The sequence below is a fragment of the Falco rusticolus genome, chromosome 1 (assembly GCF_015220075.1).
Source record: "Falco rusticolus isolate bFalRus1 chromosome 1, bFalRus1.pri, whole genome shotgun sequence".
Lineage (NCBI taxonomy): Eukaryota > Metazoa > Chordata > Aves > Falconiformes > Falconidae > Falco > Falco rusticolus.
In genome coordinates, this window is record NC_051187.1 from 79,899,869 (window position 1) to 79,922,754 (window position 22,886).

General features: G+C 49.5%; 1 protein-coding gene across 1 annotated transcript in view; it reads right to left on the minus strand.

Annotated features, from left to right (window-relative positions):
- Positions 1–737: 737 nt before the first annotated feature.
- NAT8L (N-acetyltransferase 8 like) overlaps positions 738–22,886 on the minus strand; it is a 37,300-nt gene continuing 15,151 nt past the window's right edge. Inside the window, exon 4 of the mRNA XM_037394984.1 lies at positions 738–8,972. Within this exon, the coding sequence (XP_037250881.1) occupies positions 8,605–8,972 (368 nt within the window). The 3' untranslated portion in view covers positions 738–8,604. The remainder of the gene's footprint in view (positions 8,973–22,886) is intronic.

Here is a 22,886-nt window from a genome sequence, read left to right on the forward strand (position 1 = left end):
AGTTTATTCCAACTGTACCTTCTTGGGCCGAAGGCTGGAGCCTCCTTTCCCCTCTCCAAATCAGAGGCAAGTGCTTCCCTGCTCACCGAGATGCTCAGAAATGGCCTTGGGCAGGTCTGAACACACAAACGGTGGGGAACAGCCCATTTATGCTGTTTTTTACCTAAGGAAATGCACAAGGCTAGGGAAGAGAAAGGGGCTTGTGTGGCTTGGGGAACCCCCCACAGCTGCATCTCCACCACGAAACCATCCTCACCAACGCTCACTCTATAGCTTCATGTCCTCGGTGGCAGGAGGAGGACACCACATGGTTTTCTTTCATCCTCTGCTCCAAATGGGACATTTCTCAGGGCTATCTCCCATCTCAGGTGGGATTTTGGTAAATGGAGGCACATGGTCCTAGGTAGACCTGTGTGGCTGGCCAGGGCAGGGCAGGGTCCCATTGCAGGGCAGTGCCAGCAATGCAGTGCCTGGGGGCGGCTCCACGTTCGCTATGTGCAGCTCCAAGAAGGCCTTTTTACACTTCTGAACACGTTAGCATTAGCCAGCGAGCTGGAACAGCATGGAAATATAATCCAAGGACATGCATGACACACACATAAAGATATCCCTATTTATCAATGAAAACAGAACGAGTGGTGTTTGCTCGTGCTGGAGCGGGAGCTGGAAAAGATGCAGGCACTGTGTGCTGTGGTGTCAGTAACTTGACAGCAATACAGTTTAGGAAAAAACTGACATAAGTTTTAGATTTTATTCATTCGTACATTATTTACAGCAGTTGCTTTCATATTACAATTCTCTTTCATCTTTTCAGTTTTCACTTATAAAAAATTAACCAAATAAACCTTATATAACCAAATTTATCACAGCAGGTCTGGTTAATTTTCACAGTTACAGCGGCCATCAGGAACAGAACTTAAGTACCTACAAATCATTTGTCCAGAGCACCTCGCCTGACCCTGCCCGAGGACACCCTGCTGGCCCTCGAGAGCTGGCCGGCTCCCGGGGCTCTGCTGACGGACAATGGAAAGACCACGCTGCATCGGGATAACGCTTTGTAGGCTGGAGCTCAACTGCCTAGAGCACACCAAGGGCCAGCTCGCACACATCTTAACACGTCCTGCCACGCTACAGAGGAACCGGCTTGTATTGATATGCCTTGACGGTATGCAAACAGCTTTCCAACAGAGCTGACTCCTGCTTCCCTCCGTGAGAAAATTGTATTAATGTATTCTATTTTTTGCTGTTGTTGAGCCCCAGTAGTGCAGCAGCAGAGTACGCTGGGGTACGAGGCTGCGGCAACGAGCATTTGCCTTCCTCTGTGTGACTCTGACAGCTCTTTCTTGTGTCTGTCTCTCCCACTAGGAACTGTATTTGCAATAACTCACCCTTAAAACTGCAGTGAAAAACCTGCGCTGTGTGAGGACTTCCAACGCCAAAGAACAATTCAGGCGGAGGGATCCTACCTGGGCAAGTTCTCTGCCAAGGTGAATCCAGTCCCAGAGACCGATCGCCTTTCCCAGTACTTAATCGTGCTCCCCAGGTGCAACAGCAGCACTGACGCCAGTGTGTTCCTAACGGTATCACCTTCATTAACTGTCTCCCTGTGCTCCCTCCCACGTGCTCATTTGCTTTACAGTGGTAATTATTGCTGTTTTAAAATATGTTTGTTTTTCGTAGCCACTTCCCGTTACAAAGTACAGTACATACTATGCTGAACATAGAAAACACAAGGCTAATTTCACATTGGTCTTGTACAACGGTAAAGAGATGCAGAGTAAGAGGCTGTTCAGGGGAATCCAAGTTTCTATTTCGGCATGAGTCTAGCCTGTAACCCATGAACTAAAAAGCCACTGCCTTAAACATGAGCAGTTCTAGTAAGCAATTTAGCCCCAGTTTGGGTGGTTTGGTTTTTTTTTCAACTGACATTGGACAGTTTCCGAATACATACCACACATCTGCTTAACACTACCAAAAAAATATTTTTTTCCTTTACCGCATTTGTCTCAAGAAGTCTTAATTAATAAAATAACACAAGCACACAAACCGCTTAAAGCTAACGGCCCAGCACAATCGAAAGTACAACTCACAAAGCAACAGATGCTTTGTTAAACCTAATTACATTTTGAAAAAAGCAAATATACATATTACAAGTCAAAAGGACTAAGCTTTGGAGGAAAAGAAATTGAAAACAATGTTAGCTATATGTTCATTAAGCTTACATAGCAGTAGCTGCTCCTGCATTCAAACATGTTACTCGTAAATAAATTTACAGTTGCATTATATATTTGTTATGCTCTTGGTCTCAGCAAGTCTATCTTCTACTATTCAGATGTTAAAAGCATATTCTCGTCCATAGCTGACCATGGTGTAGTACAAAGACAGCAGTGAACAACGATTTTAAACTGGTCAAACTCCAAATGCTGACTTAGAGCCTGTTGTTTTAAATGGTACTGAGTTTTAACTAAATGCTCTGTTGTTCACATTATGCTCTTATTTTATTTTCAATGAAAGGTACTCCAAATGACCATTCAGGCATCAGTTTTTTGGCGGGAGATAAGCGTAATCTTTGTGCATAGTCTCTATTACTGAGGGACGCAAGAGCGCACCATTTTTTTTTCTCAAGATTCTATGTGGATCTATTTTGAGGGACAAAAAAAATAGAAAATTATCCTTTTGCATTTTAAAGCTTATTTAACAGTTTGCATCCCTTCATTTTCTTTACGTGGTACAGTATATTCCACTGCAAGACTCCAGTTAGCATGGAATTAAAATGCCTATATTAAGCTTTAAATAGAGTGCATACCAACAGCTTCACACTAGCGCTAATGAAACATGGGCTCAGAGCACATTGAAATGAGATTGTTAATTCAGAGGTAACTGGAGCTGGTTCCTGCCTTTGTGTGTTTGGCAATTTGGAAATCCCTGCGGTCAGTCTCTATCCACTTGCACCTCAGCCAGCAAATCTGGCAAATTAAAAGGCAGCAGACCTGCATCATGGACAGACAAGGTTCAGCGAGCAACGGGCAGCAGCAAGGATTGTGACGAGGTTTTGTAAAACTGCAATTCCCTTGGGCATTCTGACCACAGAACTTTCTGTTCTCACAGTTGGCCATAGGAAGAAAGGGGCTTGATCCTCCCCCCAGGCACCGAGCGCTTTGCGTTCTGCTGCAGGGGTGCAGCATCAGGACCCCAACAGGCACATCCAAACCCCAACAGCCACCTGCCGGCCCTTAGTCCTGATTTTCCTACACTTGGGACTATTAAATTCCGACATAAAGACCTAAAGTATCACCCTTTTTTCCCATGGGGACGAATACAGGGGGGAAATGACCGTCCAGGTTCCAGCCCCAGGATGGACACCCTCAGAGTCATTTACCCCTTCCATTCATTGAAGGGTGATGCTGAAACGAGTCAAGATGCGGAGCTGGCCCTTGGGATTTTAAGCATTTAGGTGCCTCAGTCTTGCATGTATCAGAAGAACAACTTGTGCCCTGCGAGCTGTGATGCTGGCTTTGGGGGTGCAACTACCTCTGCAGCATTCCAAATGCTGGTCCTGCTCTGGTGCCCTGTGCCACCCCCATTGCACGCTGCCAGCCAGCTCAACCCTGCAGTGCTGCTGCGCCTCAGACCTGAAGAGCAAACTCACATCCTTACGGCCTCCTTATAACAACATTGAACCCATCTTGCTTCTGACAAACGTCTTTTAAAACAAGCCTGCTTCTCCCTGACGGGGTTGACTATGCTGCTAGCTCTCTTTCCACGACGGGCAGACTGAAATGCCCCACAGCCAAGGTACCCTGTGGCCACACAACATTCCTCCTCGAGCGGGCAGTGCCCTGCAGCGCTCCCCGGCTGCTCCCCAAGCCACATGTGCCGCGGAGGCAGGAGCAATAGGCCACACAGATGAGAGCCCAGCTCCCGAGGCTTGGTCCTGCGTGTGGGTACAGCCTGCAGCATGCTCGGGGCGAGGTAAAGGCTTGCTCAGAAATACCATCCCAATACTGCACGGTCACAGCGAGGTAAAGAACAGCTTTTGGCTGACAGCAGCACCCCACGCTTTTCTGCATCTCACCGCAGAGATGAATTACAGCTGCCATTTCTAAGCATCTTGCAGGTGCTATCTGCTTCACGGAGGGAAAACATGGCATGAATTTCCAACAAATACCAGTTCAAGGATTTCAAGTAAGATTAGAAACCACTTTGTTGGTTTGATTGCTCAGCATTATTGGCCTGGGTCCATGCAGGGGCCAAGCTTCCCACAGAGCTTATTGCCAAATATTACATGTGCTTGAGATGCCAGGTTGCTCAGAATGTGCAGGGTGTTCCCACTCACTCCAGAGGGAATGGCCCAGGCAGTGCCAGAAAGCTGGGATAGCCCCAAGGCTGTGGACTTTAGTCATGGCAATGCTAAGTTTCCCATTTTTTCCATTTTTTTTTTTAATTAGTATTTTTGGACATCACACCTGGTGCCTTTTGCAGCAAGCAAGGGCTCTGCTGCAGTCCCCTCCAAGCAGAGGGCACTCGAGCAGTGCCCACTGTACAGGGGTTAGCAGAAAAAGCCACGATGCCAAGGAGAGCTGCCAGGTGAGAAAACTGCACTCTCAGTGCCATGGCATGGCATGCCATGCAAGGGCAGCGGGCTGCCGCAACTCACCTGCACAGCACAGTAAAAGCAAGCGCCTGGCACAGCTGTGGGAAGTTCCTCCACATCTCCAACATATCCTCCACCTAAATCTGAAGCAGTCTCACTAGCCATCCCATTGACCAGCTGAGGCTAGAACCCAAGAGATGCTCTGCTTTTCCCAGCACTCCAGCTAGAGGTGTCCTTGGAAGAAGAAAACACCAAAATAAAACAGGAGCATGCCCTTGCATCTCACCCTCATGTGAGTCTGTTGGAATTAAGACTCAACACTGGCAATAGGATCTCAAGGAGTTTCTGGCAGCAGGTCCAGATCACAAGCTCTTCTGGTTAGGACCAAACCCACAATCATCTTGTGCCTCTCTGCACCCACCCAGCTGCTGAACTGAAGTGGGAAGAATCAGGAGGTGATGCTGAAGCCCAGAGAAAGAGGGGTGACGATGGTCATGATGCAGGGCTGTGCCAACTACAGCTATCTGATGCAGAAGCAGCAAGAAGTTCCCCAAGGGGGGCTGCAAAGCCAGTACTGGGAGGCACAAGCAATGCGCTGTGGGAGCTTTTCCACGCAGCATTGTTTAAACCAATGCACCCTGAAACAGGCAGAGAAGAGAGATGGATCCGCCAAAGGCAGTTCAGTCCCAACACATCACCCCCCGAGCTGCACCACGGTCTACCAGAACGCTGGCCCAGGCAGTGGGAGGCAGGCTGGATCCTGGGGGGCAGTGGGTAAACCCCACGTGGTCCTGAGCCCAGCAGCCATGGAGACCAGTGACCTTCTGGCTCCAGAGCTGAGCCTAAGCTATCATATTTAGGGAAACTTCCCATGATTGCAGATGAAACAACAATATCACTTGATGCTTTTAAGCCCAGCCTTCTCTAATCCTATTCAGAGCAGCTCTGGGTGGGTGGGAAAGCAGCAATAACGCTGGAGGTCCTGGACCCGCGCCCCACTGCTACTACCGGGGATGCAGCTTTGGCAGACACGCGGGCTTCCCAATAAAAACCAGTGCTGAGATCAGTGGCATTTCACCTTCTGAGGAGAGCAAAACCCAGCCTATTTGGCAGCCAGCCCTTTCCTTCAGAAACGAGCTGTCCTGACTGGAGAGCTGGGAGCAACCAGCTGGATTTCTTCCAAAAAGCCTGGTCACAAAGCAACTGGCAGAAGCATTAAGGGAATAAATTTGCTTGGCAGCTACTGGCCAAGCGGCAACAGCTCAATCCTTATCCGTGCATCTCTGGCATCTGGTGTGCCTGGGGAGGAATGCAGTCAGCACCCCCAAAGCTGTACCTTTCTAAAGCACCTCTTCTCCAGGCAACTCAACAGGTATTACGATCAGATACTGTAATATCATCAGTTAAGATTTACATGTTTTAAAAGAAAATACTGGTAACCTGATGGTACTTCTGTGTCTGTGGGATCTGGTGGGATTTATTCCAGGTTTGGCTTTTCTGACAGGATGTGGAGTTTTATTACAAAGGCACAGGTATCAAATAAAACCAGCAACATTCTTTTAATTAAATATCCCAATAAAAAAATTAATGCTCAATTTAGGCTTTACGTATTCCTCCCTTATTAAGAGACTAGTTTTGTTTTTTTCCCCCCTCTGGAAAGGTTTTAGTGCAGTGATTATATAGCAACAGAAAAATAAACTAAAAAAGGCACAAACTGTTTTGTTTTTTTTTTCTTTCAACTTTTGCTAACACTTTATATTTGTCTATTTTACTTCGGTTAATAAATCACTGAATGCAGCAAGAAAATATTCTGCCAATTTCTGTACACTATACAAAAACCCCTACCAACAGTACATTATTTCAGCTTCAGGAGAAATGTACAGCATAGAAAGACTTCTAAAAATATAGTGCCCCATACAGAAATTTTGTTAATTAAACTCACGGTCTCTTGCTACAGTGCCCTTCACCATCCTCATTTCCCCCTTTATTGCTGGGACACACACTGGGACTCTGCCCCTCTGGCTCCACACAGGCTGGACCAAGCCCGAGCCCAGCACTGAAGCACTGCCAGGGTTGTGCCAAATGGCTCCTTCATCCCCAGCACCAGTGCCCAGTCCACGGCCCCGGTGGGGATGGGGCGAGCCTCCTCCCCACTGCTCTCATTCAGCATCACTGGCTGCGCCTCAGTGCTGGGAAAGCTTTTGGCTGGAGAGGAAAGGGCAGCTCCTGGAACGAGCGAGATGCAGGCAGCACCCCACACGTGGGTCCATGCCGTCTGCCCCCCCGGCCGCTCCATGGCTCCTCTCCCCCCCTGCACGCCCCACGCCGCTTCCCTTCTGGGGCTCTCCTGCTGATGCTTCCATTGTGTTTGCAAGTGCAAGCGTGGTTAACACATGCTCTACCCTTTCACCAAGTTCATCATGATAGGTGGCATTCCCCCCACCCTCCCCCTGCATAATACTTCATAAAATAGTAACTTTCCCCCCACCCCAGGAACTAAATTAAAGGGGTTTTCCCTTTAAATGTATTAACAGAGCTGAACCCCTCCACCCACCCCAAATGAAGTGCAGCCAGAAATGGTTTTCTGTATACTTCTGATACCACGCTTTAAAAATTAAAACCTACCGATCTTCTTTTCCCCCAAGATGTAATTCATGCAAAGTTGCTATTTGTTTAAGTAAGTTATAAAAGTTGATATCTCAGGCTAGAAGAAGCTGTAGTCTTGGTTATTCTTTAGTTGGCAGGCACTGTACATACATACCGGGTACAGACACATGCCGGATCTGCTTTGCATTGCTTTTTGCATTGTACAATTCACAAATCTGACATCATTAAAGCAGTTAATTACCTTTGATGGAAGGCTGCAGTGAGGCCATCTACATTTATCAAACAAGCAGCTGGTTAAGATAAGTACGCTCCCCCCCACCCCACCCCAGCGCTCCCCCAAATGCTATTATCTGTCACACGTTGCTTCTCTGAAGTGGTTAGATTTGGTGCGCACATTAATGTGCAAATGTGTTGCCATAGGAACTGCAGCCTCCATTACGCCTCAATGACACCATTCAGCAAAAGCCAAAACTAAAAATAATAACAACAACAACAACAAAAAAACACCCTTAAAAATAAAATAAAATAAAAACAAACAAAAAAAAACCCCGAAAGGCAGCAAAGAGAGAGTCCAACGCACATGCGGAGTCTGGCCCAGGACTGCAGGTTACGCGTGGCTACAGAACAGCGCAGGAGATATTTAGGTTTGATCTTAACTTCACGCTATGGTACAATGGGGCTCAGAGTTCAGCCGGTCCGTGTCTGTGCTGGCTTAGGAAGGAGGGGGGGGATGGAGCGGAGTCGTGGTTACCGGATGCGCCCAGGGTCTCTCAGACATTTGGCAAATGAGGCACATCCAAAAAAAGTGCAACACCAGTGCCGTGGTGGCAGTGCGATGTGTTTGAGTGCGTGCACGCGCTTTCCTCTTCATGCATTGTAGCAAGCGGGTTGGGTAGGGGGGTGGGGGGGATTGCCCCCCCACCTTTTCTTGGAAAACTATTAACCAGTAAATAATGGTAAGACGAATGCATATTTTACTTACTGGTGCATGAAATACTGAAAACTGCATTCAAGTAATATTTCTGCACTATGATGAATGCATCACTACGTTATCTTACATTTGGAAATGGAGAAGACTATGTACACCAGAGCAGTGGCACTATTTTGCAGTTAAGTTTCTGTGCTTTACGGAGGTACCTGGGAAGGAGAGGCCGCGGCTCCGCTCCGCCCCACGGTCGCAGGACTCCCAGCACCACCACCTACAGCATGCGAGGAAGGAGCGCTGCTCGGCCGGACGATCGAGCTGCACGGAGCAAACCAAGAGATGACGTGAGGGAACAACAACTCAACCCAGAACTGGCAAATGAACAGTGATGAGAAAGAGACGGGAAATTTATTATTTTTGAAGGGGGAGAAGGAGGGGAAAAAAATAATTTTGTGTGTGTGTGTTTGGTTGGGGTTTTTTATTCTTCCCGCAGCTGCAGGCGGTAGCGGTGGTAGCGGAGCTGGAAAAACATTCTCTCCAGTAAGGAGCGCGTCATCCCCGGCAGGGCATAATGTTCGACAACACCCACGTGCTTGAACCCCAAGGACTCGTAGAGCTTGTGGGCTGCCATCTTCACGGCCGTGGTTCCCAACACAACAGAGGAGTAGTTGTTGAGCATGGCAAACTCCAGCACTTTGCGGCCCAGGGCCTTGGCAATCCCTTTGCCGCGGTAGTTGGAGTCGACGGACATGCGGCGCAGCTCCACTGTGTTGTCTTCCTCATTGCCCCGCGCTGCCACGATCCCCACCACGTTGCCATCCAGGACAGCGACCCAGAAGCAGGAGCCTGTGGGAGACAAAGCAGCACATGTAGCTGCTGGCCACCCCGGATGGGCAAAGCAGGCAAAGCACCCACTGACACACACACCAATGGCAGCCAGGCCTGGGGTCAGAAATCACCTCTCGGTCACATGTGGGGACTAACGGCCTCCACAAATAAGGACCAAACTTTCTTTTCCCTTGTGAAACTGTGAAGGGAAAGCTCTTTTCCCAAGGAAAACGCACAGGCAAGTCACTACAAACAAAACCAAGATTCCTAGGGACAAAGCATTACAAAGTGCACTTGGCTGCCATCATACACAGGTAACGATTCTCAGCTCCCGCCGCACACGATGGGCAACTGCTGACCCACACGCAGTCACGCTCCCCTGTCCTGCCACTACCTTCACTGCAGCAAGTCCTGGATCCCTCCCATCACAGCACAACCCACCTCTGGCTGCTTGCTGTGTCCCACCCTGCGACCCGGCGGCAGCACAGGCAGCCAGCCCCTTGTACGCCGTGCTGCCATACTCCTCCCTCACTGGGACTCCTGCTTCCCAGAAGCTCTGGTCTCCAGCAAATGGCTTGTTGGCAGCCCCTTTCCCTGGTGCTGTGGCGAGAGGCAGGGAGCCAGCTTGAAACAGGACAGCAGCCCCCCTGCTGGGTCAGGGCAGGCTGAGCTGGGGGAGGTGGTGGAACCTCCCTAGGTCTGGGAAACCTGTGCCTCCTGTGGGCCAGACACCAAGCCATGGCCCCAACCTCTTGTTTTTAATGATGTTGCTTTGCAGATGTGATGCAAGAGCAGGCCTGATGGCTCAGGACTCCCAGTGGCTACTCCTGCCACCTGCTTCCCCGCCCGCAAGGACCTGATGTGAAAGGCTAAATAGGTGACCACCTGGCTTGTTTCTGACCTCTCCCCTGCGTGTCTGAACACTTAAGTGCATCCTCCTCTTTCGGACTTCAGGAACTCAGCACAGGACTTGCCTAAGACAGCTTCAAATAGAAAATCCAAACTGAGCAGCAAGATGCTGGTAGTGAGAAACTGGGACCATGAAAGCCAGCAGAGCACCAACAGAGGAAAACATACACACTCACCAAAAAGAGCATCTCCTGTTCAGAGCCAAAATCAGGCTCACCCACGCCTTTTCACCCACAGGCTGGGGTGCTCATGGCCAGGTGCCCCTTGCTTTGGAGCTGCTGCTCCTCCTCTGCTGGTGAGTGCCAGGCAAGAGCATCTCACGAGCTGGAAACAGGGTGCTCAACCAACTCTGGTCAGAACTACGTAGAGTTTCAGCAAGGAAAATGAGCCCATCTTTAACTGCACCCCAGCACCGGTCAGCAGGCACCCCGCTCCAGGAGCGAGGATGCAGCTTAATGAACAGACTGAGGACAAGTGGGCAGGGGGCTCGGCACTGCTGCTCTGCCACGGGGCAGAGGGCTCGGTAGGACAAATGCTGCCTTCAAGAGGCCAAAGCAAAACCCAATCTAATCAAAGCCCAGCAGCCTGAAGGACACCCATTTGGGCTTGGGGTGAGCAAGCCGGTGTCGCAAGCGCTCCAACCACAGCCCCCGTTATGAAGCTCAAATAAAACCAGACCTCACTGGAGAGAGGGACCAACGCCATCCCATCCCTCTGCTCATACTGGCCAACAAACATTAAAGCCAATGCAATTAGAAACTGCTGTAACTCTGGAGTGTTACAGCATCATTCGGCCCCACCAGCAAGGGAACTAAAAAAACCCCAACAAATAAATGAAACTCAAGTAACAAATTGCTCAGGTCTTAACTAAATACCTTTACAGAAAATCCTGATGAAGGGAAAGTGTCTTCACCTGAACTGAAAAGACCAGTGTTGTCAGCACAGAGCAACTGCAACTTAGCTTGTATATTACTTAATTAACATCCAAGAAAACCACTATTCAATTATGGCAGCTAATGAGGGGCACTGACAGGTCTCTGGCCAAGGAGGAAACGGCTGACTTCAGTGCTCAGGAGGAACATGGCATCATCCAGAGGAAGCGGATCCCATCACAGGAGAAAGCCCTGGTGTGGTGCAACCTCCTTCCCCAGTGCTAAGCAGAAGAAAACATGATTTGGGCAGCAGCTCCATCTTTAGCATCAGCCCTGCCAACCAGCCCAACCCAAATGCATGGCACATCTCCACAAGGACCGGTGTAAAACAGCCTGGATGGGTGCTCAGGAGTGCATGACACCACCGCCCCTGCAAAATACCAGGGGGAAATGAATAAGGCAATGCTGAGTCCTTCATTACTGGAGGACGGGACAGCATGGGGTGGCAGGAGGTGCCTCCTGGGCTGCTGCCTGTGGGACAAATGCATCTTGCGTCTTGGCAAAGCCATCAGACAGCTGAAGTCTTCTGTGCTTCCCTGCGGCACAGCCCAGCTGCCGAGGAAGAGCTGGGTACAAATGAAGTGTGGGGAACCAGCTCAGGTTCAGCCCAGCACACCAGGCTCGTCCCCACCTTCAGAGCAATGTGCAGCTTCAGTGACATTCGCCTTTGTTCCCACCCTGAGCAAGTCATTATGCTGTCGTTATCTAGGTCAACAGCTAATTTTTAAAACACTGGGACCCATCTTGACCCATTTATCAGGAGCAGTTAAAGACGTCTCTCCTCTGCTGCCGCGTTGACAGTACGGCTTGTTCCCCTGCATTCACTTGGATCTCAGAATGTAATTTATTCAGACATGACCACAGATGAAGACCTACACACGCTGAAAACCAGCAGCCGCCTTCCTTCCGAATACAAATCGTGGGGCTGAGAGCTCGCTGTTCTGCAGCACCGTTTTTAAACTGCTCATCACGTGGCGGCTCTGCCCAGCCCACCCCCCCAGCCCATCCATCACGCCTCTGGCCGCATGGCAAGCACACCACAAAATCGGGGCTGCAGTGAGCCTCAGCTCCACGTGCACAGCCACCAATTTCAGCTCCCGTGGTGTAGTCCAAAAAGAGGGTTCATGAGTCCCCCCATGTCTGGGGAGCAGAGATGGGATGATCCCCCGGGGGCACACGGTGCCATCCCTAGCACCCACCTAAGGCAGCCCCAAAAAGTGCCACAAAGCAGCCATCAACCAGAGCCCCCGCGCCACCGCTGCAGCCCTCGCATCCAGCCCTACGCCCAGTAACTCCTGGAGCTGCTTCTTCAGCAAGTCTGTCTTGTTCTCCTCAAACCAGAGGTAGCTGCCCGGGTTCCTCTTGGCCCAAGGTTACACGATTGCCTCCCTGATTGCTTCCCACTTTTATTCCTGATTTTCCCTTCTTAGCAAGCACCTCTTCTCTGTGCCCACCAAGACCAAGAAGCTGCTAAAGCTCACTCAGCAACACTTCCCACATTTGTAAAATGGCACGTTTCTAGTATTTTTGGGGTTTCTGCCTATTTAAAACCCAAATCTGGACATGCCTGCCACAGCAGAGCCCACAAGGCCCCTTCATACCCCCAGCCCCCTCCACCTGTCCTCCAGGATGGAGGTTGTACCCTCACCCCCATCCACCCTGACCGGGACTGGCCCGGTTGCAAGCAGCATGATAGCAAACCCACACTCCTTGTTAGTTTTTACTTACAACTTTAAAGCTTAATTATAATGATTTTGAGTTCAACGTGAAAAGAAATAGTATCTGGCACATCTCCCAGTGTGTGTTGTGCATGCAACGCTTATAATTAGCAGCAGACAGGACACATCTGCTCAAACAATGCAAGCTGTATTCGGCCCTCGTTTACATCAGCACCATCAATCCCCCAGACTTTTACCCTGTTGCCCACCTTGTGCCTGCATCTGCTCCTGCTCTGAGGATCACCAGTGGCCAGATCCTTCAGCCTGCTAAAGACACCTCAAGCATCCAAAGGTGGCTACAAGCCCAGGAGCAGCTGTCACCCGTGGGGTTATCAAACCCCTCCTTCCAGGGAGCTGCATCCCATCCGGATGTGGATTTGCTACCAGAAGCTGTTTTGGAGTCCCATTACATGCTACTGACCTTGGGCTGAGACGTTCTCTCCTCTGGGCAAACCCTCCAGTTTCAGAGCAGGAACCCTGAAGGACTTCAGTTTGCTTTTTACCTAAACGCAACATGTTTTCAGCAATGCTAGCCACCTGCAGCTCCACACCATATCCATTCTTCCAGCAGGAAGCTCCAGAACTCTGGAGCAGGGTGGAAACACCGTGTGAAAACCACCCCACGCTGCCACCCCCCAGGGATGTGGGGTTGTCTCTGCCCCATCTTTTCAGGGCTGAGAGGACTGACTCAGAGCCTGTCTTGTTTCTACACTTTTTCATACCTAGGATGAAATAAAATTAACTTCATCTCACCTGTCAGTAATGAGCAACAGCCTTGTCTGCAGTACTATTAATAGCAGGAGCTGATGTTTTACACTCACACCGCTATCTGAAAATAATCACCGCTGCAAAGATAAACACAAGCCCTGACGGCTACAACTCTCCTGTGGCACTGCCTCTGTCTCTGCCTTCACTCTCATCTGCCTCCACCTTCTGGGCTTCCCCTGTCAACTTATCACTGCAGTCATCCAAAGCCCTTCCAGTTCATTCCAGTTCTTCGTGGATGTCTTGCGTTTAACTACAACTGCCCCGCGAACACCATTCTGGAGTACCGGAGATACTGGCTGCAGGCATTAGCTGTTTCCAGCCAAACATCCAGCCTCTTCGCAGCACCATCCCCTGCCTCCCAGTCTGACCTGCCCCTCCCCCCCCGGCTGCCAACAAGCAAAGGTGAGGAGAAGCAGCCATGGAAAGCCCATCTCCACCTCACTGAGCTCCCTCCACCTCCCCAGCCCGCTGCCTCACCTTGCAGAGTCTCGACTTCAGGAACTCACAGGCAAAAGCCATAACAAAGGAAGAGATTTTTTATGATGAGGACGGCGAGACACTGGAAGAGGTTGCTCAGAGAAGCTGTGGATGCCCCATCCCTGGAGGTGTTCAAGGCCAGGCTGGATGGGGCTTGGAGCAACCTGGTCTAGTGGAAGGTGTCCCTGCCCATGGCAGGGGGTTGGAGCTAGATGATCTTTAAGGTCGCTTCCAACCCAAACCATTCTACAAAAACAACCCCACCTTGGGATGCACATATATCTATGAAAAAGGCAAAAAAATGGCTGCGATGTGCATAACAGGGAAGATGATTTTGGGTTGCTCATGCTTCACAGGAAGGTCAGACATGGTTCCTCAGCTGATGGCACCCAGGGCCTGAAAGCACACATGATGACAGTGTCTTTCTACTCTAAATTTAAGGATGATTACCAGCTTTTGAAGACCAAAACACAACGTTCCTTCTAATCCGCCCACCCCTCTCAGTCAGCACAGGCTGCTCTCGGGCTCCACATGCCGCTGCTGGCCCCACACCCTGAGGACCTCCCCGGAGCGGTGGCACTGCGCTGGCCACTCATCCTCCACCCAAAGCACCCACCACTCCTGCCCAAGGAGGACATGCCATGCGATCCCCTGGCCATGCTTGCAAGCCTCCTCTCCCGCTCTCCTCCGCCGTCATAAGCTGCACAGCTCTCCCCCACGCAGCCAACAAGGATGGTGGGTGAAAATAAATTCATTTATTTTTGCTGAAAATTCTTCTACACCCTTTGGCAAATAAAAGGCCGGTGGGTGGATGGGTGGAAAGATTGGAGCCAAAAGCAATAGCAGAGTACTGCTAGGAGAGGTGGAAAATGAGACAGCAGCCTTCCGCACCAGCATGAGTCCTACATGATTGACTACAGCAGGTGCCCACAGCCTTCCCAAGTCCCGTAGTGCTCCAGGACTGCTACCCTGAAAACCAGAATTTAACAGTAGTGTGTTGCTCTGGAAAAACAAAGCTCTGTCTGCCAGGTACCTTTAAAATCCACTGTTTTCTAGTAAATTCCAGTATTTCCACAGGAGCAAGCAAATCTCTGCTACCCCAAAATGTCCAGAACTCACAGCTGGGTCCCCCCCAGTGCCAGCAGCCACACACTGCGGAGTGAGGGGCTGAGCCAGGTAAAACCTATCCCTGCTTCCCTGGGGCTGGAGAGAGGACAGAGCAGCTCCTGCAGCCACGCTTGTGCCAGTTTTGCAAGGGTGGGGTCACATCTCTGCAGGACAGAGTCTTCCTTGGAAGCTCAGCACTGGGCAAGCCAGCTTCTTCCCTCTTTTTTCAAGGGTGACACTGCTATCTCCCACAGCTGAGCTCCTGTTAACTCTTTGAGGGTTATTTGTGGAACATAATTTCCAGATAGGCATGCAACTTGTCAAGGCAACATCCCTTCAAGCACAGACTGTGATTTTCAGTTCTGCTTTAGCATGTCATAGCGATGCAAATGGGAGCAATTCCCCTCCCTGCTCAAAGCTGTCCCAGGTGATGTCCTCAGAGCATCATCCAGACAAGGAGACCAGCAGAGCTGCTCAGCAGCTACCACCACCACTGCTGGGAACCTGCCAGGCAAACACCAGCTCCTCTGCATGCTTACAGCAGAGCCAGGAAAGCATCTGATGGCTGGCCACCATGAGAAAAGGAAGCTGCTATTAAGAGAAACTCTGGCCAGGCCCCCAAAAATTAAAAATTAGGAACCTGCATCCTTGGCAGGGATGTGATGTGCAGGTGTCAGCTCTAGGAAGGGCCAGGGGGCTGCCCACAGGCTCGGTGTGTGTCTTCAAGGCTTTGCTGGGAGAAGCAGCACCCATGTAAGGCACCCCTCCTGGATTTTCCCCCAGGCTGCCATGAAGAGACAAAAGGAGAAAAAAAATAATAAAAAAAAACCAAACCCAAACCAAAAAACCCAGAAGTCATCCCTGTGGTTCCCATAGAACAAGAGCTGCAATTGCCTGTGTCCCTTGCTCTTCAGATACCTACAGAAAAGCTTCCTCAAGTGACAGGCTTGCTAATCCTAGAGACCCAAATGCCCCCAGACTCCTCCCTGCAATGATGTACGGCAGCACAGCCCGGTGCAACACCACCGCGTGGAAATATCAGGACAGAGAAAACGCACCACACTCTTAGATCACGAAGCTTTAAAATATTTGCCCTTGAAGTCACTTGTTCAGCCTCCTGCATGAAACCTTTGGTGTGGTTTTGGTGAGAGCAGCAGCCCTTTCTGCCAAGCCGGCGTGGTCTGAGCGAGGCAGCGCAGAGGGAACCTGGGGGCACCCCGTGCTGGACACAGTGCTGGGCAGTTACTACTTATTTATACATAACCGGCTAAAAAGCCCTGAAGTTCAGCGTCTCGCCTCAGCTCCTGCCAGCACTATTTATATACGTTGCTTTAAGCGAGACGGGCTTCATGCGGCAGCAAGTGGCCAGAGCCCCCGCCCCGAAGCTGGCTGTGCCACGGCTGCCTGCTGCCGATGCCCTCACACCTCTGCCCTTTCATCCCGGCTGGGTTTTGAAGAGGAAGCAGAGGAACTCATCGCTTGAGGCAACGCTCCCTCCTCCTTCCCCTCCCCATCCTCAGCGAAACACGCAGCACACCGGCCGAGTTACATCAACATCAAGGGAGAAAGGAGGCTTTTCTGGGGAGACAGCAGCTGCCGTGACGGGAATGCTGCCGGCGGGAGGGGTCCGGGCCATAGCTATGGCACATCGCCTGCCGCCCGGCCGCAGCCACGGGCAGCTTGAGCACAGGGACTAACCAAGGACAGGCAACAGCTGGACCTGCTACTGACTGCAACTGCTCAGCTAGCCGGGTCGGGGAGGGATTTATTTCCGTGTTTATGAGGCACATTATTATCCTATTATCTCTCCTTACTTCCATCTTGAGTTTCTTTCCCTTCCATCTTTCTAGCTCCCCTTAGCTTCAAGCAGGGCTGTGTAACAGCTCTCACAGCTTCTGCTAATAATTCTGCACTTCAGTTAAAAGGCATTCCTGGAGGGCTGCTACAAAATAATGGCATTTCAGAGTAGTTTATGGCCATAGAAACCAGGTGAGATGCAAGAGACCCTGACTCTGACACTCCTGACACCCGTGAGCATCCCTTTCCACTAGACAAGGCCCAGGCACGGGGGAACAAAAAATGTCAGGGACACACAGGAATTATTCATGCATGAAATTAGAAATGCTGTGGGACCCCTTCTTTGCCATAAATAACTCCACATAACCTACCACTGCAGGATTCATTGCTCCATTATAAATAATTCCCTGCTGGAAGAGCACAGGGCAGCACATCTATATGCCGGGGGTGGGTGACACCCCCTGATTCATGGGGCGTCTGGGTAGCAGGCAACGAGATCACCTACACAGCATGAAAAGAGATGGATGATTTGGTCCTGAGCAACCATCTCAGCTACTTCTCCATCTACCTTCTCTTCCATCCTTGCTAGCTTTCACCTTTGTTGTTGCTACTGAGGGCTGAAGCTACTTGCAACCATCTCTAAGCTCAGACAAAGCCTCCAGAGCTGAAAGCAGGAGGAGGTCGGTGGGATGTGGCATCCAGCATTCAACCTGCCACTCTGCCACAGCGCGGTTCCACGAGCAATTGCTACCAGAAACACCATGACTACGACCCACAACAGCAATGGGTCTTAAACTGCCCCAGGAGATGGGAATTCAGAGGTGGCCTCTGCAGCTGATAAACCTGAGCATAAAACGGGACACGGGTGATGGTGGTTTGGACTGCAGGCAACAGCTGGCCTAAACTTCTGTGCAAAGCCAAAAGCATATTTGGATTCAGACTGTTATATGCCATAACGTGCCACCACTGATAAACCTGGAGCAGCAGCACACGCTGCACAGGTGATGGTCCCACCAGGAGGTTTTGCTACAACCCAGCTTTACCTTCACCTGGGGTTGAAAAGGGTGGTGGGGTAGCAAGTTAGAGTACAAGAACTGACTTTCTTCAGTGCCTGCTCCACACTTCCTGATGGAGCTGATACATCCTCAAAAGCACCCAGCTACTTTATCACTGGTATTCCGTTTTGGGGTGTCACATCCCCTGGAAAACCCCTAAGATGCTGACAGCTAGCTACAGTTTACTTTCACTCTAATATTTGGACCGGGGAAAAGCAAAACACATTCTGCAGCAAATGGACTTCACAAAGTGGCCAGGTTTGGTCCTAAACAGCATCTCCTGCTGTCACTGCTGGTGATGTAATCCAGCAGGCATTTCTAACCTTCTTAAAACCTTTGCTTTAAAGCTCACCCTGTTCCTCTGAAACACCTATATGACAGCTCCTACCCATGTACCTTACTGCTCTAAAGCTTTAGGAGGATGCAGCCAGGATGTCTGGATCAACACAAGCCGTTAGTGGCCGTACCCTGTGTCAGTACTTCACAGGTAGATTTTTCAAGCAGGCTTCAGTCCCGCAGGGCCCAGAGTGTCACCAGCACTAGGGGAGCTCAGCAAAGCCCCAGGAAGTGCTCAGCACATCTCAGGAACAGGTTTTGATGAGACAGCTGAAATCCAGGCAGTGCTGCAGACGGGGTAAAGACAGCCCTTCCAGCACATTTCAGAGGGTGCTATATTAAGAACCGTAAGAGCAGGACTTTGAAATCTTGTATCTGGCTCTTTTTGCTGGCCGTGATGCACCTTGAAAAGCAAAGACTGTAATAAAGCCAACATATAACAACTGTTCAAGAAAAAGCTGCAAAAGCAGTTATGGGGGATTAGAAGTACCCTGGTTATCAGGGTGTATTTAGCCTGGTCCATCGCTCTGCTCTCCGCTATTGAAAAGGAGGACATGCTACAGAGAAAGGAGAGACAAAACCACCAGTGTAGCGATGGGGGTCTACCTGCTGGGTCATCAAGAGAAAGCACAGTTTGAGAAACCAGGCATTGTCTGTAGTTTTTGCATGTGAGCAATTGTTATCGATAAGCAAAGAATTAAATAGCTTAAAGGAGTGGATAAAGACTAGAATATGCGATTTTGGCCTGGCATTGTCCTCAGGACTAACTGGATGATGAGTCCCAGCTCAATGGAGCTGGCTCAGCAGAACAGACTGGGCTGCACAAATGGACAAAACCAGGAAAAAGTATTTAAAACACTTTCAGAGTAGGTATTCCCTATGCATCCAAAATCCACACTAAGCCTATCAACTGCAGTGTCAGACCTTAAGTAAACCAATGTTTTAGAATTTAGACTGGTTTTTAGTTAAAAATTTAAAAGGAAAAAAAGAAATCAAGCCCCTTCTGCCAGCTTTGCTAGCCTGCATCCTCCCAGTAACTGCTCCAAAAGACTGATGTGACAATCAGCTGCTCGTTAGTTAAATTAGTTTACAAGATTAAATGTGTTGCTGGTTGTGTTTTATGCCAGCTCCTTCAAAGGACATTGTTAAAGCTCAGTCTCCATCTTCTACATCAATCTTTTGCTATATGGATTTATTGCTTTCAGAAAGGTACTGAATTTACATTACAGCACTTTCCACTTTTAATACTGAAAAAACTGGAAAATCTAAAATTATTGGATCTTTTAGAATTCATTACTTGCTGGCTGACTTCTACTTCATATGCATTAGTATAAAAAGCCACTGAGCAATAATCATCAAATGACTTCCCTTTAGCTTAGCAGTTGGCTTAGCCATAAATCATATGGGGAAAACTGATAGAATCAATCTTATTTTCGCCATCCATCATTGCTCGTCTGGCCTAAATTTAGGCAAGACTCCCTCTAGTTCAACAGAAGTGCCTGTATCTACACAGGTATTGCACTAAATGCTTCACAGCAAAGAGAGAAACTAACGTTACATTTGCTTTAGGTTAAAAAATAAATGCAATTCTGAGCTTTGCAAAGACTTCCAAGGAGTTTTATGCTGCTCTAACCGAGGTCAACCACTTTTAAGGCGAGTCACCCTCTGGGAGAGCCCCTGTTCTGCAAAAGACCGTGTACGCCAAAAGCCTACACAGCTCATTGCAAAATTTAGCCAGGAATAAGGCAGGCAAAATGAATTGCACCCAAGATTTAGGTTCAAACTTAAGGTTATGGTATAACGATGCGTTAGGACAGAATAACCCATCTATGTGTGCAAGCTCTTTAAATCAGAGTCAAAAACAAGGCTGAGAGGTGCCTGCCCTACCTTACCAGCCAGATCACCCACCTGTAGTGAAAAGGGGGGGGGGTATCTAAAAACATTTACATATTTAAAACATGACAGATAAAGAAAAGCGAAACCAACCAAGCAAAACATGCTCCCAAAACAGGACTACATTGCTTACATTACTTTTAGGGGCATCAAGGACAGCAGAGCTGGGAATAGGTTACCTCCGGCAGGTAACCAACTGCAATTTAAAGCATATAATCCCAATGCATAGATAGGATGGGGCTCCCTAAGTGCTGGAGCAGATGCTGACCGATTCGGCAGACACCCCCAAATCTATGTCTGTAAGGCAGAGGAGTGACAGAAAAGAGAACTGAATGTTGTGCCATTGCTAAGTCATGTAAAGGATGCACATATTCAGACAAAACCTGCTGCATGGCATGTTCCAGTGTTTCTGAACATTAGGGGTTTTTTCCCCTTAGCCCATTCCTGCTGCCTTCACAAGCCTCTGAATGAGGCCTTCACTGCCACGGCAGCTGACAAGCAATAGTGACGAGCAGCAGTTAGCAATATTTATGGTGCAGAAACACGGGCCAGAAAAGTCTCACACCCCAGGGCAGCTCCTCTGCTTTCCTTCCTGGGGCGTACCAGGAACTGATGGACAGGGACTGCATGTCATTAAATGTTGCATGGCAAGGAGAAGCTACCATGATACTCTCCTCACGCTAATGATAAATGCAACTCTGCTGCACTCAAAGCCTTTATTTCTGCAGATTCCTACCTTGCTGCTAACACGGTGAGTCAAACCTCCCTGACCTCTAGCTTTCTATTGTACTAATAATCTACAGAAGTGACATAGCAGTCACAAGGAGTTATATTTTCTCCGAAACCACGGTGGAAAATTCATTACTTAACGTGGAGGAAGACATCAGAAAAAAAAAAAAAAAAAGAAAAGGTTCAGGGCACTGATTTGGTACAAACTACAGGCTGAAGTCAGATGGTACACGGCTTGATCTCCTTGAGTCTATTGCAAGCAATAAATAGTTCTTCCTATTTCTAGCACAGCAGATTGAAATGGTGCTGCACACATTACCCTTCCCAGAGCTGAGGCAATCCAACAAGGATGCCAGTTCTAATCAGTTGGGACCAACCTACCCCACTGTATAACAGCACATGAATAGTCACCACCTGCCACACCAAGATGAGCCCGCAAAATCCATTGCAATGGATTGGGAAGAGCTCAAGAGGTAAGGAGTGAGGGTGGCAGCGAAGCACAGCTCACTACCTCTGTCTTCCCCAGACGCTCGCCAAGGGTGCTTCTTGCACTGCTCCTGGTGCCCGCGCTTCTCACCAGGACCAATTCTGTCTGAACTGTTAGTATGAACCCCCCGACCAAGAGGTCAAACCTATTCCCTTAACCTCTGTGCGAGGAGTAGATGACCAAACAACAGAGGGACTGAAATGATAGTAAAGCTGATAAGGAGAATCAGACTTGGGTCGACCAACCAAACCCACAGCCTCTCTGCCCTGCTGTCATCGAGGCAGCACAGTGCTACTGCAGAGATGCTCATTTTGGTATGGAAGGTGATGAGGGGAAGCGGTTTCCACTTGCAGCATGCCAAGAAACAAGGCCTTTCCCTTGGAAAAGGGGTATGCCATGCACTTCTGACATCCAAGTCTAGATGGAGGTAGTGACAGAGCTAACGCTTCAGTTTACAGCAAATGCAACTCCTGACCCATCTAAAAAAATGAATAAGTAATTAGCAAACCTCTCTGGAAGCAAACCTTCCAAGTATTCCTTAAGTGCTTTTAACACCACCATGCTTCAATCACTGGAGGTCTGCCTCCAGCAATGGCTCTTAACCTGCAACACACCAACTAGCTCACCCTCTTCTGGAAGAGCAGGGAAGGAAGCGCTCACCCCACCACACGGGACTGGACCCTGAAACATTTTGCTGTGCTGCAGCAGGGCTGAAGCTGACCCATGAACAGCTTCAGGCACCTCCTGGGGCTTGCACCTTCCCACACCTCCAACCCAGCCCTCAACCAACTGACATGGTAGCTGGTGACTCCAATGGTCAGGTACAGTCAGCAGACAGAGGTACCACTGCATTCCCATCCTGCTGTGCTTGTAAAGCCTGGCTGCAGGAGATGCCGAGCCCCTCCTGAGATGGTGTCTGGGGGTCCTCAGCCCTTCACAGGCAACTGGGCCATTGTGACAGCCAGGACTCCCAGGGACAATACTGCAATGGGTGCTCCCTCCTTAAAAATAAACACACGCTTTTTTCCAGCAGGAGAAGCCTGTGAAGGCAACCTACTGCTCTTCAGGCATCATCTCCCTGTGGCCATCCCACTGCAGGCTCCCACTGTAAATTAACACCTTTCTTGCCTGCAGACCTCTTATTTTTCTAGATTTACTCTGAATGTTTAATCCTTGGTGGGTCATATTTACACCTAACTCAGCCAAACTAAGCCCCGGTGTAAGGCTGCTCCGGTGTGTCCCAGCTGTGAATGCCAATGCAAAGGGCTCCCTCCCGCCCACTCCGCTGGAGCCCGATATGGCAAGGAGGGCAGGCACTAGGTCAAGACTTCACTTCTTCTGCCATGTAAGTCATGAAAATAAAAGTCCTCTACAAAGCCTTGGTTTTGCCTCCTTCCACCCACCACGCTGCGGATCCCAGCAAAGCCTCCCAAGCAGCATGAGCCTCCATCACCACACATCACCTCCATTTTAACTCCCAGCAAATCGGTGGCAATGCTCCGTGTAAAGCCAGAGCACTGCCATGGTGCAGAAAAACACACACCTGGATGCTCACTGTTGTTAAAACCGATCTGCTTCTACACCCCTCTTCCAGTACAGCAAGGCCAATGCACCTTGGGTGTAATTCTACTGAACTCCAGTACTCCAGACTGAAACCAGCACATTTACTTAGTGTGGCAGCATAAGAAAATTCTACATCCATAAATACATGAACATGGGCTGGG